This window comes from Electrophorus electricus, chromosome 11 (assembly GCF_013358815.1).
Source record: "Electrophorus electricus isolate fEleEle1 chromosome 11, fEleEle1.pri, whole genome shotgun sequence".
Classification (NCBI taxonomy): domain Eukaryota; kingdom Metazoa; phylum Chordata; class Actinopteri; order Gymnotiformes; family Gymnotidae; genus Electrophorus; species Electrophorus electricus.
This window is the reverse complement of record NC_049545.1, coordinates 25,326,422-25,343,910: the sequence shown is the minus strand read 5'-3', so window position 1 is coordinate 25,343,910 and position 17,489 is coordinate 25,326,422. Positions and strand designations below refer to the sequence as shown.

Genomic DNA, 17,489 nt, shown 5'->3' with positions numbered 1-17,489 from the left:
GAGAAACAGCTGATCAGAGTCAGCTCGCTGCCCGGCCAGCCATTACACTGTCATCTTCTTTTACTTATATTAGAAACCATGTGTAGATCTGCAGGCTGCCTGGTGTGTGCCGGCCTAGGGGCTTGCAGGCAGCAGACAGCTGTTTTCTCTTAAACTGCCAGACTGAGCAATTAGAGGGAGGAGCGAACAGGCTCGCGTCAGCGGAGCAAGGTTTCGGGCGCCATCTTGAGATTCTTCATTATTGTCATGAGCAGCAGTCGTATGGAGAGCAGGGCTCGGCACTGGCAGGAAACGCACGAGCAGCGTGAGAGGACGTGCGTTTGGGGCTCCGCTGAGGCCTGTCTTCTCATCGCAGTGGTGGAGCGTGAACTGGGGAATGCGCCATTCTCTGGTGGAAGGGGTAACCTGGGAGACCTCGGTTCAATCCAAGCCTGATTATGTGATAGGGACCAGATGGAATTCATTAACTGAGTGCTGGCAGTCTTTTCCCTTATGCCAGTGAGTCATTCAGTGGAATTCATCTCTCTCTGATACCATCATCCAAGCCGTAGCTAGGAATAATTATTCACTCAAATCCATTACTAGAGGTCAATCGCGTTCCCTCCTTTTGCTGCTAAACTCCAATTATCCCCCTCCCCCCCAGACTGCTTCCAAATCAGGACCAGCTCTCACACACAGCCCAGAGGTAGGCAATGGAACTGCACAGAAAAATGACACACACACAATTAGCGGAACAGTTGGTGTCTAATAAGTCGTAAGCACACTGGCCACCTACAGGCATGTCAGTCTTTGCATAAAGTGAAATGTAGCATTAGAACATAATCTGTTGAGGCCCTACTGTCCAATAAAAGCAACGCGTATGTCACAGCTGTGACCAAAGGGACCTGCAGCTCCATCTGTTACAGCAGGAAACCTGCCATTCTGTCACCAGTGTGCCAGAGTCGGTTCCTCCAACTATAACCTGCAGTCCCTCCTGTAGCCTCACACCGGCCCCCGTTAGACTGACACTCATCAGATAATTTACAAGAGTCTCGAAAACAGAGCCCACCCCCCAGAGAAAAAGCCTAGCACACTCAGAGAGAGAGAGAGATGGAAAGGCAGTCAGCCGAGCAGTCACAGACAGGCGGTGTGTGTGTGTGTGTGTGTGCTAGGGAAGAGTATAGCAAACACAGCAGGGAGATGAAGCCTTCAGAGCGTGACCAGTCTCCACACACTGTACACAGAGAACAGTTGTATGGTGGGAAGGCTCGGGTGACGTTTTATTCAACATGTTCATTTACAGGCGGCCAAACCAGATCTGTTAATTCTAACAGAACTCAGTGAGTTTCATTTTCCGTCTAACACTTGCTTGTCCAAACATACAGCAGTACGCAACAGTGGCTGCGTTCAGTTTTGACCCTGTGTGGACCTTTGACACCATGTGAATCATGACCAATCACGACGTAGCCATTCAGACGTGAAGACTCATGGCAACGGGACAGCAGCACTCTAAACAGCTTTACTAAAGGCGAAAAGCCCTCAGCCTGTAGGAAAGCTGCCCTGAGTCTACCGAAGCCCTCTCTAGATGCTAAATGCATGTACGGGTACGAGAGGCCGTATTTAGGCTAAAATAACCTTATATGACAGGCTTTCGAAGAGCTGTTCCAGAGAGCTACAGTTCATTGACAGAGTCCAGGCACTTTCAGATCTGAAGTAACGTCTGCGGGACCAGGAGGAAGAGCTGCTGTTTGTGATTGATGGCAAGGGCGGTCCTTAGGCCTTAAGAAGTGATCAGTATTCACAGTGCATTCTGGATGGAGTCATAAGACAGAGGGCACAGACAGAGTAGGCAGGACACACACGTCCACGCAAACAAGCCCACACTCGGCTTGTAGTGGGGGATTTTGGGGGGGGGGGGGGGTTCCAATTGGTCCTGTAATCTTCCATGGAAAACCGAGACAGAAGGTTATATACACGTGCATCTCTCTATTCACAAAAAAGGTCACACCAAACACTATGAAAATATTATGACCAAACTGAAAAAAAATTTGAATAGAAAATAAAATACAATGTCACATTGTTTTGTCCTGACCCAACACTTCACTGTAGTAGTGCAGACTGACCAAGTGACGGAGGAAGAGGAAGGAAGGCGTGTGTGTGCGTGCATGCCTTAGTAGCAGAACAGACTGGAATAGCACAGCAGTGCAGAACGACAGACACAGCTGGGGCGTACAGACAGTCCTATTTGCATAATACACAATTCCATCGCAGAGCTTATGGCGCGATCTAGTGGTTGGCTGTGAGCATTCCATCTAAAATAGTGAGTGACTGAAAAACTACAGTAAATGCATGTTGTGACCTTTAATATGACATATATAAGGATGAATCAAGTCAGTAAAGCAGATTTAGTGTTATGCAAATTAGACAACACCACTGGAATTTAATTCAATTACCTGCATCAACTTTTACCACTTTTAGTAAAGCATAGTTTTAATCTCAAATAACAGGAACATCAAATAATAGGAACCAGACAAGTTGGTATAAAATCAAAAAACCAGTTCACCACATATGAAGACATGAGTCTGTAGGAATGTTTAGTTCACTTTAACATGGCCACATTAGGTAAGTCACCTGCGGAGATAACTATTCACTGACCAAAACAACCCCACCTGTGAAAGGTGAGAGAAAGACACTTTTGTGTAGCGTATGTACGAGGGTCTAGTCAAAATCTTCTCAAAACAAACTGGTTTCCAGGGAGCAGCGTCCATTTAGTTTTTATTAACCTATTAAAAAATACAACATGACATCAAAGCCATGTGGTACAATTAGAAATGCAGGAAGATTACATACAGTCAATACAAGTAACTGTGGGTAAATATTAACCCTCATTTACAGTGTGTGCATATGTAATTATACACAGACACACACCCTTAAGGTTAATTTTCTATATTGCGGGTGAATATTAACCCTCGTCTTCTAGTTTTACATTACACCTCATTCTGGCCTTCAGGATTCCACAGCGAGGGGCAGGTTTCTGTGAAATATGACATCCCTTAATAAAGCAACCAGGAGAATCTTAAATTCTGGTTTGGATTGTGAGATTTATCAGGTAATTTCTCCAATAATTCAACACCAGCCCTCAACAATCTGCATCGGGTTGAATCAGAAGTACTGGAGGAGGAAATACTAGTACTGTGTCCCTATATCCACTGGTAGACCAGCAAACCCTGATTTCCATGGCACTGCAGTTCCTTGCCAGAGCCTCTGTGGAGGAGGGACTGGGCCACGTTACTATGGAGACCTGTATGCCCTGAGCAGGAGGTCAGCTGCCAAGCCAGGAGAGATGTCACCCTGGGCGACACCGCGCTCCATCTCCGCCAACCCGGTCCTCACAGCTGGGTGTTCACGGAAGTGGCTGAGAGCGTGTTCCTGGATCAGGTTCCACAACCACACCTTCTGTTGCTCCTGCCTCCGAGCCTGCAAGTCACCGCTGAGCAGGGCCCCGTCACGGAACTGCAGCATGACGTCCCACAGTTCCTGTATGCCCTGTCCTGTCTGCGAGGACACCCGAAGCACCTGAGCCAAGACAGAAACATGAGGAGAGGTGATCAGGAGGCTAATGTGCCTAAACCACTGGAAACAGGAAAAGCAACGAATCCTTGACTGATCTGGGAACTGTGTGAGTTTTGACTCCACACAGCAGCTAAGGATCTGTGATTGAACAGATAACATACACAGCACATCACAGGATGTGTGTACGTGAGAGGAAGACATGATGTAGTAAACGTCATAGAACACCTGTTAAAGCAAATTATCATACGATTCTGTGGTGGAGAAAAATTCTATATCTGATTTAAAAATAAAGGCATGAGAAAGGTGACTAGCACACACAGACACACACAGACACACACGTTTCCTCCAGTTTCAGTGACTGATGAACTACAGTCTGAAGGTCTTCAGTGAGCCCGGGAGAGGAGAATAAGGAAAAAAAAAATAAAAATAAAAATAAAAATCAATATGTTGAAGGCCTTGTGCAGTCAGAGAGAAGCTGCTCTGTGGAGAGGAGACAAAGAAAACCACGACTCTCGTGGGTGGCCTCCAATCAGTAAAATACACCAGGGCGCAGTAGACCACACAAAGATCAGGGGGCGCAATGGGCCACATGCCAGCGCCCAACAGAGCTAAGGCCAGACCTCACCACCACTCCACTCATCCTGCAGAACAACCCTTCTTGTTAGGTGGACCATGTGCGGGAAGGCAGGTGTCTGCTGACGGTACGCAGGAGTGACTGTAATAACCCCTGACCACTAACGCCTAACCCCTAACCTTAACTCTAACCCTAACCACTAACCCCTAACGCCCAACCCCTAACCTTAACTCTAACCCCTAACGCCTAACCCCTAACCTTAACTCTAACCCTAACCACTAACCCCTAACGCCTAACCCCTAACCTTAACTCTAACCCCTAACGCCTAAGCCCTAACCTTAACTCTAACCCTAACCACTAACCCCTAACCCCTAACCTTAACTCTAACGCCTAACCCCTAACGCCTAACCCCTAACCTTAACTCTAACCCTAACCACTAACCCCTAAGCCCTAACCTTAACTCTAACCCTAACCACTAACCCCTAACGCCTAACCCCTAACCTTAACTCTAACGCCTAACCCCTAACGCCTAACCCCTAACCTTAACTCTAACCCTAACGCCTAACCCCTAACGCCTAACCCCTAACCTTAACTCTAACCCTAACCCCTAACCTTAACTCTAACCCTAACCCCTAACTACTAACCCCTAACCTTAACTCTAACCCTAACCACTAACCCCTAATGCCTAACCCCTAACCCTAACCACTAACCCCTAACCACTAACCCCTAACCTTAACTCTAACCCTAACCACTAACCCCTAACCTTAACTCTAACCCTAACCACTAACCCCTAACCTTAACTCTAACCCTAACCACTAACCCCTAACCTTAACTCTAACCCTAACCACTAACCCCTAACCTTAACTCTAACCCTAACCACTAACCCCTAATGCCTAACCCCTAACCCTAACCACTAACCCCTAACCACTAACCCCTAACCTTAACTCTAACCCCTAACCACTAACCCCTAACATTAACTCTAACCCTAACCACTAACCCCTAACCTTAACCACTAACCCCTAACCTTAACTCTAACCCTAACCACTAACCCCTAACCTTAACTCTAACCCTAACCACTAACCCCTAACCACTAAACCCTAACCACTAACCCCTAACCTCAACTCTAACCCTAACCACTAACCCCTAACCTTAACTCTAACCCTAACCACTAACCCCTAACCTTAACTCTAACCCTAACCACTAACCCCTAACCTTAACTCTAACCCTAACCACTAACCCCTAACCTTAACTCTAACCCTAACCACTAACCCCTAACCTTAACTCTAACCCTAACCACTAACCCCTAACCTTAACTCTAACCCTAACCACTAACCCCTAACCTTAACTCTAACCCTAACCACTAACCCCTAACCTTAACTCTAACCCTAACCACTAACCCCTAACCTTAACTCTAACCCTAACCACTAACCCCTAATGCCTAACCCCTAACCCTAACCACTAACCCCTAACCACTAACCCCTAACCTTAACTCTAACCCCTAACCACTAACCCCTAACATTAACTCTAACCCTAACCACTAACCCCTAACCTTAACCACTAACCCCTAACCTTAACTCTAACCCTAACCACTAACCCCTAACCTTAACTCTAACCCTAACCACTAACCCCTAACCACTAAACCCTAACCACTAACCCCTAACCTCAACTCTAACCCTAACCACTAACCTCAACTCTAACCCTAACCACTAACCCCTAACCTCAACTCTAACCCTAACCACTAACCCCTAACCTCAACTCTAACCCTAACCACTAACCCCTAACCTTAACTCTAACCCTAACCACTAACCCCTAACCTTAACTCTAACCCTAACCACTAACCCCTAACCTTAACTCTAACCCTAACCACTAACCCCTAACCTTAACTCTAACCCTAACCACTAACCCCTAACCTTAACTCTAACCCTAACCACTAACCCCTAACCTTAACTCTAACCCTAACCACTAACCCCTAACCTTAACTCTAACCCTAACCCCTAACCTTAACTCTAACCCTAACCCCTAACCTTAACTCTAACCCTAACCCCTAACCTTAACTCTAACCCTAACCCCTAACCTTAACTCTAACCCTAACCCCTAACCTTAACTCTAACCCTAACCCTAACCTTAACTCTAACCCTAACCCTAACTCTAACCCTAACCCCTAACCTTAACTCTAACCCTAACCCCTAACCTTAACTCTAACCCTAACCCCTAACCTTAACTCTAACCCTAACCCCTAACCTTAACTCTAACCCTAACCCCTAACCTTAACTCTAACCCTAACCACTAACCTTAACTCTAACCCTAACCCCTAACCTTAACTCTAACCCTAACCCCTAACCTTAACTCTAACCCTAACCCCTAACCTTAACTCTAACCCTAACCCCTAACCTTAACTCTAACCCTAACCCCTAACCTTAACTCTAACCCTAACCCCTAACCTTAACTCTAACCCTAACCCCTAACCTTAACTCTAACCCTAACCCCTAACCTTAACTCTAACCCCTAACCCCTAACCTTAACTCTAACCCTAACCCCTAACCTTAACTCTAACCCTAACCCCTAACCTTAACTCTAACCCTAACCCCTAACCTTAACTCTAACCCTAACCCCTAACCTTAACTCTAACCCTAACCCCTAACCTTAACTCTAACCCTAACCCCTAACCTTAACTCTAACCCTAACCCCTAACCTTAACTCTAACCCTAACCCCTAACCTAACTCTAACCCTAACCCCTAACCTTAACTCTAACCCTAACCCCTAACCTTAACTCTAACCCTAACCCCTAACCTTAACTCTAACCCTAACCCCTAACCTTAACTCTAACCCTAACCCCTAACCTTAACTCTAACCCTAACCACTAACCCCTAACCTTAACTCTAACCCTAACCACTAACCCCTAACCTTAACTCTAACCCTAACCACTAACCCCTAACCTTAACTCTAACCCTAACCACTAACCCCTAACCTTAACTCTAACCCTAACCACTAACCCCTAACCTTAACTCTAACCCTAACCACTAACCCCTAACCTTAACTCTAACCCTAACCACTAACCCCTAACCTTAACTCTAACCCTAACCCCTAACCTTAACTCTAACCCTAACCCCTAACCTTAACTCTAACCCTAACCCCTAACCTTAACTCTAACCCTAACCCCTAACCTTAACTCTAACCCTAACCCCTAACCTTAACTCTAACCCTAACCCCTAACCTTAACTCTAACCCTAACCACTAACCCCTAACCTTAACTCTAACCCTAACCACTAACCCCTAACCTTAACTCTAACCCTAACCACTAACCTTAACTCTAACCCTAACCACTAACCCCTAACCTTAACTCTAACCCTAACCACTAACCCCTAACCTTAACTCTAACCCTAACCACTAACCCCTAACCTTAACTCTAACCCTAACCACTAACCCCTAACCTTAACTCTAACCCTAACCACTAACCCCTAACCTTAACTCTAACCCTAACCTCTAACCCTAACCACTAACCCCTAACCTTAACTCTAACCCTAACCACTAACCCCTAACCTTAACTCTAACCCTAACCACTAACCCCTAACCTTAACTCTAACCCTAACCACTAACCCCTAACCACTAACCCCTAACCACTAACCCCTAACCACTAACCCCTAACCTCAACTCTAACCCTAACCACTAACCCCTAACCTTAACTCTAACCCTAACCACTAACCCCTAACCTTAACTCTAACCCTAACCACTAACCCCTAACCTTAACTCTAACCCTAACCACTAACCCCTAACCTTAACTCTAACCCTAACCACTAACCCCTAACCTTAACTCTAACCCTAACCACTAACCCCTAACCTAAACTCTAACCCTAACCACTAACCCCTAACCTTAACTCTAACCCTAACCACTAACCCCTAACCTTAACTCTAACCCTAACCACTAACCCCTAACCTTAACTCTAACCCTAACCACTAACCCCTAACCTTAACTCTAACCCTAACCACTAACCCCTAACCTTAACTCTAACCCTAACCACTAACCCCTAACCTTAACTCTAACCCTAACCACTAACCCCTAACCTTAACTCTAACCCTAACCACTAACCCCTAACCTTAACTCTAACCCTAACCACTAACCCCTAACCTTAACTCTAACCCTAACCACTAACCCCTAACCTTAACTCTAACCCTAACCACTAACCCTAACCTTAACTCTAACCCTAACCACTAACCCCTAACCTTAACTCTAACCCTAACCACTAACCCCTAACCTTAACTCTAACCCTAACCACTAACCCCTAACCTTAACTCTAACCCTAACCACTAACCCCTAACCTTAACTCTAACCCTAACCACTAACCCCTAACCTTAACTCTAACCCTAACCACTAACCCCTAACCTTAACTCTAACCCTAACCACTAACCCCTAACCTTAACTCTAACCCTAACCACTAACCCCTAACCTTAACTCTAACCCTAACCACTAACCACTAACCTTAACTCTAACCCTAACCACTAACCCCTAACCTTAACTCTAACCCTAACCACTAACCCCTAACCTTAACTCTAACCCTAACCACTAACCCCTAACCTTAACTCTAACCCTAACCACTAACCCCTAACCTTAACTCTAACCCTAACCACTAACCCCTAACCTTAACTCTAACCCTAACCACTAACCCCTAACCTTAACTCTAACCCTAACCACTAACCCCTAACCTTAACTCTAACCCTAACCACTAACCCCTAACCTTAACTCTAACCCTAACCACTAACCCCTAACCTTAACTCTAACCCTAACCACTAACCCCTAACCTTAACTCTAACCCTAACCACTAACCCCTAACCTTAACTCTAACCCTAACCACTAACCCCTAACCTTAACTCTAACCCTAACCACTAACCCCTAACCTTAACTCTAACCCTAACCACTAACCTTAACTCTAACCCTAACCACTAACCCCTAACCTTAACTCTAACCCTAACCACTAACCCCTAACCTTAACTCTAACCCTAACCACTAACCCCTAACCTTAACTCTAACCCTAACCACTAACCCCTAACCTTAACTCTAACCCTAACCACTAACCCCTAACCTTAACTCTAACCCTAACCACTAACCCCTAACCTTAACTCTAACCCTAACCACTAACCCCTAACCTTAACTCTAACCCTAACCACTAACCCCTAACCTTAACTCTAACCCTAACCACTAACCCCTAACCTTAACTCTAACCCTAACCACTAACCCCTAACCTTAACTCTAACCCTAACCACTAACCCCTAACCTTAACTCTAACCCTAACCACTAACCCCTAACCTTAACTCTAACCCTAACCACTAACCCCTAACCTTAACTCTAACCCTAACCACTAACCCCTAACCTTAACTCTAACCCTAACCACTAACCCCTAACCTTAACTCTAACCCTAACCACTAACCCCTAACCTTAACTCTAACCCTAACCACTAACCCCTAACCTTAACTCTAACCCTAACCACTAACCCCTAACTACTAAGCCCTAACCTTAACTCTAACCCTAACCCCTAACTAATGTGAAAACATTTCTGGCATGAAAATGTTCTATTTAGTAAATCTGGATCAGGCCTGATGTTCACAGGGTTAATTAAAGAACTTGTTTCCATCGAGACACCAGAACAAACACAGCAAAGCCTAACCTGGGGCCAGGACCGAGGCAGCGTGTAGTTACAGGCTCTGAACTGTGTAGTGTTTGTAGGTGAGTATCATTTTGCACCGATGGCTACAGACTGCATGTTCCAAGATGGAAGCAAAGACAGAAACGAAACAGCACCCCCTGCTCGCCTAAATCCCATTTTTTAAATATCAGGAACCCCTTCATTATGCAGTACTGATACTGGCTGACTCTGACCCTGACCCATCAGGAGCAAATAGTATTATTTAGAAAAAGACTTCCATCTCTGCGTAAGACACAAATTCAAATTAATACATTCTTTGTAGTATTAAGTTAGAACTGCAGATCATTTTAGGGAGTTTAAAATGTATTAATAAATTAGAACTGCAGAATATTTAGGGAGTGCTGGCGTCTGGTCTGGGACGTTACCTTAGGTCTCCATCGGTTGGATTTCTTTCGCAGCAGTTTCAGAGCACTCGTGTATTCAGACTGGATTCTTCGTGCTGGAACCACCAAATCACCATCCGACTTGGTCACCAGCACCAGGTCAGCCTTCTCGATGATGCCTCTTTTGATTCCCTTTCATTACAAATGAAAGAAAAGGGAAAAAACTTTCATCTTGTTTATTTTTGTAAAATAGTAAATGAAAATAGAAGATGGCCTTCTGACTAAAGACTTAAAACTTTACAATATAATAACAGCATTTCAATAATGTTATTATATTACTGCTGGAATCATAGCCAGATTAACCGTACAGGATATACAGATTAACCGTACAGGATATACAGATTGCAGTTTAGGGCCTAACAAGTACAGGCGGTCTTGCATCTACAGGTTCAAAAGAAGTGTGAATCCCCTGTGTGGCATTTAATTCATATGCGCGTTCATGCCGTCTCGCGAGTCAAACAGACTTGTTTACCATCGGGTTCTATTTTTTGTTTAGCATTTAATCACATAAAACATGCTGATGGCAAAATTAATGATGGAACCCCCTAGGAATCTGAATGGTGTCCGTAATCCGTGCATTTGGAAGTGGTCAAGCAACTGTCATTTAAAATCATCATTTGCTTGGTATAATCCTGTTCAGACTACATAAAAGGTATAATCCTGTTCAGACTACGCATAATTCCGTTCTTTTTGTTTGTCTTTGTTTTCCTGTTTCTGGTTGATTAATCATGATGTCATTGTGCTTATACTGCACATCCAATCCTCACTTTACGGGGGTCCCCAGTGCACATATGTTAGGGCTGCAAATGGCCTTAATCCTGTGCTGAACCCAATGACTAAACCTTCAGGCCACTTCAGTGGATGTGTTTACCTGTAGTTCATCACCTCCTGCTGGTGGAATTAGCAACACAAAAACATCTACCATGTCAGCCACAGCAAACTCGGACTGTCCAACACCTGAAAACATTCAAGAGCACACATCCAGGTATAATCCCAGATTCAGACATCAGAAAGAATGCAGATCTTGGGAATACTCAGGATTGGCGGGCTGAAGGAATCCATACCAACGGTCTCCACCATGATGATGTCATAGCCTGCCCCCTCACAAAGGACGATGGCCTCACTGGTGGTCCTGGTCACCCCACCAAGTGTGCCCAAGCTGGGCGACGGCCGAACGAAGGCCTTCATGTCTCTGGAAAGTTCCGGCATCCGTGTCTTATCCCCCAACAATGAACCTGCCGAAACGTCACCACATCACCATCCTACTTCCCGTTACCGGTTACAGTCATTACACTTGACAAACTAACCTCAATCATTATGATTAGATACTACTTAATAATACTTACTAATTAGTCATTCAAATATCATTATTAAATACTGTTACTACTGCTATTATATTGATATAACCAGAACTTTTTACGAACAAGTAAAAGGAAGTATTTAAAAATACACTAGCTTTGTTTAGATAACAGTATGTATTTTGAGATGTGATTAAAATGGTTAAACTTGTTGAATCATTGCAGTATTTTAGCACTAAATATACTCTGAGATGAAAACCATTTTAAATAGTTTGAAGTAATCAGGGCATTTCAATTTTGATTTTAACCAAAAATCATGAATCTCAGGTCCTATGACACAATAAAAACACAAACTAGTGTTTTAAACACGGTTCAACCAGCCAATAAGAACACTTTGCCCATACTGGTATCCATGTGACAGACACCTGAAGGGGCGTGTACCCTGTGGTGCTCTTACCCCCTGTAGTGCATGAGGATGGGTCCACCGCCAACACAGACACCCTGTGCTCTTTCCCCGTCAGTGTTTTGCCAAGCACCTCAATGAAGGAGGATTTACCTGCACCCGGAGGACCAGAGAGACCTGGAGTCACACGCCCACACACACAGGCACGCGCAGCTGATGACTTCCATCATTAGGAAATTATCTACCAGTAAGTCTGCATTAGATTATTTTATGGGGAACATAAATCACATTAAAGACAGTATCATTTCTGTGCGTACAATCTCAGAGATTTTCATCCAAGCCTCAATATCTTCACCAGGACACACTCTTATACCCCAACACACCTGGACCAGGTAGTCCCGTGTTCAGCAGTGCTCAGTCACCTGGTCCAGCTGGGAATGGTAGGGGACCCCTGAGGACAGGAATGGACACCTAGGCCTTCTGTCATTGGTCAGCAGCAGCAACTCACCCACTCTGAAGGCCACCGGCTTCCCCCCGTTCAGTCTCTCCTGCTCCCGCCGAAAGGCCAGAACTCTCTGCAGCAGCACCTGGGCCAGTTCCTTCTTCCGCGGGTGCTGCGTCTCCACCAGAGTTATGGACTCAGCAAGAGATGCTCTATGTCCCCCAGTGAGTCCACCATACAGCCTGTCCAGAAGTGTTCTCTCTCTCTCCGTCAAATGGGCCACGTGGTGGCTTAAGGCCTCCACGTAGATGCTCTTCCTCTGAGACACGGTGCACGTGGGTGCTGAGCCGGACATTTGGAAATAACGCCTAACGGCTGCGACCGTGCGCACGTGCGACAAAGTTGACAGGCACTGAAGAAACGGGAGAGCACCAGCTGGACGCATTTTCTTCCGACAAGGTGGCAGGACACACTTTAAGACAGAGATGTAAAAATGAGAGATGGACGGACGGATGGATGCATGGACGGATAGACAGACAGACAGACAAAGTTTATTTCCACACGCATTAGCTAATTGTGCTGTTAACAAAACCAAGAATTCGTCCGAGTTCACCTGATCCACGCAGTGCTCGTGTAACTAGCGTGCATCACGCAGTGCTGGTGTATCTAGCGTGCATCACGCAAGAACTACTTATAGGAATTCTGAAAGTGGATAATATAAAGGAATTGTACCGCGTGGTTGTAGACGTCAATCAAGACATTGGAATATGTTCTTAATATTGCAGTTATTCCACTTCATAACTCGAAATTTGACCTCCTGGGCTGGTTTGACACTTTCACATCACGACACACCGGCAGTAACCAACTCTCCCGAGACAAACTAACGCACCATACAGTATTCAGTTGGCTAGTTGTGAACTTTAGCGTTACACCACTTATAGCTGCAGTCATGACCTCGAACGCAAAACATAAAGGTTGCGTGAGTTTTCTTCCGAGTCGCGAGCGGAGTGACATTTATCAAAATAAAAGTCCTTTGTTAACATTAAAGTCTTTGTGTTGCTTGTATTTATTGTAAATTAACTGCAACGACTCATTATCTAAAATACAACATAACGCATAAGTAGCGCATTACGTAATTCGAGATCAGGTAGTATCTGATGGGGACACCACTGACTAAGGTACAGACACTCTAAAAGGATGTAATCAGCCTTTTGCTATCTAAGCCTTCTTCCAGCCCCAGTTCCGGTTCTACCACTATCCCTAATCTAGCACACTATCTTGATGTTAGAGCCAGGTGTGCTGGATTAGGGTTGTAGCTAAACTGCAGGGCATCTGGGCACACCTATCTTAATCATTTATTTCTGAGGTTCATGTCAGATTTGCTAATATTATAGGATGGTTTTCAAGCATGGGCCTCTATTAAATGTAAACCCGCTGATTTATACAAACTTAAATTTCACTTTCAAGGAATAATCGTTACACGAGTTTTAGAGTCAGCAAGAAATGAACAAGCTGTATGTTTAAAGCAAACTCTTCTCTATTCTTCACATTGTTTATTTACTTCATAGGCCCAACACCATTTCACTGCGTGTTGTACTGTGTATGACTATGTATGTGACAAATAAACCAAACTTGAACTTGAACAATGTTGTCATGAAGTGTATTTTTTATATCAGTTGCACAAATAAACTAATGAATGAAGTTCAGTGTGCTGGAATGTGCATTACTGTAAAGGAGAACAGCGAGTCATGGATATTGAAACACTTTTATTGAGTCTTCCAGTAGAACTGATATTCACAAGTAAACCTGCTTTCTGGAAACACTGCAGCAAAGACGACAGCACAGAAGAGGATGAGGAACCACTTGTGAAAGTGCAGAGATGACAGAACAACAATCTATCCATCAAAAAATATAAAAATGCACAATTTTAAACAGCAGATGGGATTTATTTCTATGAATAAAAATAGAAAGTTAATCAAAAATCTACTTTTTAAAAAACATAAAATAGTGCCATTTAGAACTTAGTCACCAAAGAAAATGAGTCATTTTATAAATGCTGAAATACCTTCAGGCAAGACACACTTTCTCTTGTCTGCGTTATGATTCATAAAACATTCCGATTCAGTTTCCCCGCAGGGTTGAGCTCTCAACTGTTAGACCCAACGTTCAAATTGTCAAGTCACTCTACTATCGGCACACTGGCACACTGGTAAAGGCCCCTGCTGCACCCATCCCAGACTGGTTCCTCCTCACCATCTTATAAACAGTATTTAATCTTTAAACAGTATTTAAACAGTATTTCTCACGCCTGCCTGTGAAGGGCTGCAGCACCACACAATCTGACGGCCACACACCTCACTCAACTCTTAATGACCTAGTTAATTTAGCGCTAGGTGATTTAACCCTAGGTGATTTAACATTAGGTGATTTAACATTAGGTGATTTAACCCTAGGAGGTTTAGCTCTAGGTGATTCAACCTGAGGTGATTTAGTTCTAGGTGATTTGGCTTTAGGTGGTGTAACTCTAGGTGATTTAGCTCATGAACTCAGGACCAAGTGTAAGCAACACCGTGTTAAAGGAATATTTCAATCCAAAAATGCTAATGTGGCTAACAATGAATGAAAAGTGGTGGGACCAGTTAGCATGACTTCCTTTGCATAAACACTAAAAGGTCCTAAGTGTGTTTTGTTCATTATTATAAACATCAGTATTATTTGAAGGGCAGCAGAAGGTGAGAACTGATAAAGGACACAGATACACCCAATGTTGCGCTTTCCTTAATTAAGTAAACAATATTTGCTCTTATCCCATACATATAAAACCTGGGTTGTTTAAAACTACAACGGCTTAAACCAAAAAATAAAATACAAAAGAAACAAAGCAACCAACTGCACAGCTCTCCCTCTAATGTATATCCACACACACACACACACACACACACACAACCGTACAGTCTGTCTATACACACACACACACACAGTCTGTCTATACACACACACACACACACACACACACACACACGTACAGTCTATCTATACACACACACACACACACACACTACCATATAGTCTGTCTACACAGCACACACACACAACCGTATAGTCTGTCTACGCAGCACGCACGCACACATACACACACATGCACGCACGAACACACGCACAACCGTATAGTCTGTCTACCCAGACTACCTACCTACACACACACACACACACACACACACACACACACACACACACACACACACACACACACACAACCGTACAGTCTACACACACACACACACACTACCGTACAGTCTACACACACACACACACACACACACACACACGCCTGTACTGCGTTTTACATGGTTTTTGATTATTCCATTAGGCATATTTGCTCCAATCCCTCCCCTTTGCTACATCTTGTTTAAAAAATGATAATAATAATAATAAAGAGCATAATAAAAACGTGAGACTTTATTTTACTGACCTCATTACCTCTTTCTAGCAAGTTAATCTGAGGCATAATATTACTACATTTACTCCCTATGTTCTCTAAGCAGGTTCAGTCACTGACGCCAGACCTGTGGTGTGTTCATTTACAATATAATCAGTATACCAGTATACACCCCCCCCCCCCCCCCATGGAACATGGACATTCCGGGGAAAAAAGGAGAGGAATTATAAAGAAAACCATTACAAGCTGTTACAAGACTGAAGGAGGACACTTGGCACAAGTGTGTTGGCCTCACCAGTTAATACGCTTGGTCACACAAGGTTATCAAGTATCTTCCAGATGTTCGCTGACCGAGGACCTGTCCTGTGCCAGTCAAGTCGTATGCCCCGATTCACACTGCCTTCAAGTACAGTACAAACCCCGCCCTCCCTTGTCCACCCAACCAATCACTCGTCTCCAGAGAATCCGTTAGCCGGAGGTCTAGGACACCGAGGAAATGGGGTTGTGAGGAGAGCCCATCTTTGTGAGCACTTTGTCCAGCCACTGCAGGGGCCCATGCAGATGAATCTCGATCCAGCAGGGGGTGCTGGTCACATCCTGGCGATGGTATTCTGCACCCCATCCCTAGAAAAAACAAACAAAACAAAACATTTATTTAAAAAAAAAAATCATTAAAATCAATTTGTACCATATTTACCTGAGCTTTTTTATAATCAATCAATTGCAGTTCTGAATTTGGGCAACACTTAATGTAAACTGCCCACATATATGAAGTAACATACTTGATCTTTCTAGAACTGTCATTTCCAACAATCCTATGTCATGTCACTGGTTAGAGTCAATTCTTCATCTGAATTTAATTAATTACTGAAGAATTCATTAATTAATTACTGAAGAATTAATTACTACTATTTTTCACTGAATTTCCACTCATCTACACAGGCAGAGCTAAAATATGACTGAACCATGCCTGTAAAGCAGAAGCTACACAGGTAAAGTGCAGTCTGCAGTCAGACAAGGTTTTTCTTAGTGTCATGTGTGAGCGAGAGGTCTGGCCAGCAGCTGTGTCTCTACCTTGACAAAGCTCATACGTATTGTGCACATCTTGGTGAGCTCATAGACAGCCTCGAAGCCGTGGTTGACCGACTGGGCGAGCAGCTCTGCAAACTCCTGGTTGTTGAAGATCTTGAGGCTGCATCCACTGGGGATCTTGCACACGGTGGTGGGGTGGAAACCGTGGTGGTAGTTACAGTTACGGCTCTGCACAAACACGCTGCAGTCACTCAGGCACTCGGCGTACACCTCGCCCCCCACGTAGTACAGATGCACGCCTGCCCAAGACAGCCATGGTTACCATGGAGATGCCACCATACACCCACACATTTACATTTATGGCACTTAGCAGATGCTTTTATCCAGAGGCAGTTACACATCTACTGTGGACATGAGCTCAGTCAAACCCAAGATCACTGGGGTCATGGGCACTGGCGACGACTGGGGAAACTCTACCTGCTTTACCAGGTGAGTGCTAGCGCTAGTAGGGGGATCATCCCAGTGCTCTGTACACAAGCACGTGTGTCTCTGCTCTAATTACACACTGGACTAGTGTCAGAAGAAGCCCGATAACAGGTTGTTAGGTTCAGGAGGAGCGTGCAGTACCCTACAATGGTGACTTCACAGCAAAAGTCACAATAACAC

General features: G+C 44.4%; 2 protein-coding genes across 3 annotated transcripts in view; both read right to left on the bottom strand.

Moving 5' to 3' along the window:
• Window positions 1-2,324: 2,324 nt before the first annotated feature.
• mmaa (metabolism of cobalamin associated A) lies at window positions 2,325-13,335 on the bottom strand. 2 transcript variants are annotated; one of them, XM_026996559.2, is made up of 7 exons: window positions 13,085-13,335; window positions 12,419-12,824; window positions 11,965-12,087; window positions 11,274-11,444; window positions 11,081-11,166; window positions 10,192-10,341; window positions 2,325-3,555 (listed from the first exon to the last, which is right to left on the bottom strand). In XM_026996559.2, exons 2-7 carry the CDS (start codon window positions 12,795-12,797, stop codon window positions 3,271-3,273), a joined length of 1,194 nt encoding a protein of 397 aa, XP_026852360.2. In that variant the 5' UTR covers window positions 12,798-12,824; window positions 13,085-13,335; the 3' UTR covers window positions 2,325-3,270. The 2 variants fall into 2 exon arrangements, with proteins under 2 accessions (XP_026852360.2, XP_026852361.2); XM_026996560.2 differs by having other exon boundaries at window positions 11,965-12,063.
• A 2,276-nt stretch (window positions 13,336-15,611) lies between these two features.
• Window positions 15,612-17,489, bottom strand: part of smad1 (SMAD family member 1) — a gene marked incomplete at its 5' end in the record, with an annotated part of 3,926 nt that continues 2,048 nt past the window's right edge. The window contains 2 exons of the mRNA XM_026996555.2: window positions 15,612-16,415; window positions 16,866-17,122. Of these exons, the coding sequence (XP_026852356.2) occupies window positions 16,272-16,415; window positions 16,866-17,122 (401 nt within the window). The remainder of the gene's footprint in view (window positions 16,416-16,865; window positions 17,123-17,489) is intronic.

Coding starts and splice junctions, on each gene's coding strand:
- mmaa (XM_026996559.2), bottom strand. CDS start 12,797: ATGCGTCCAGCTGGTGCTCTCCCGTTTCTTCAGTGCCTGTCAACTTTG. Junction 11,445..11,964: donor ATCCTCATGCACTACAGGGG/GTAAGAGCACCA, acceptor ACGTTTCGGCAG/GTTCATTGTTGGGGGATAAG. Junction 3,556..10,191: donor CCAACCGATGGAGACCTAAG/GTAACGTCCCAG, acceptor GTCTTGGCTCAG/GTGCTTCGGGTGTCCTCGCA.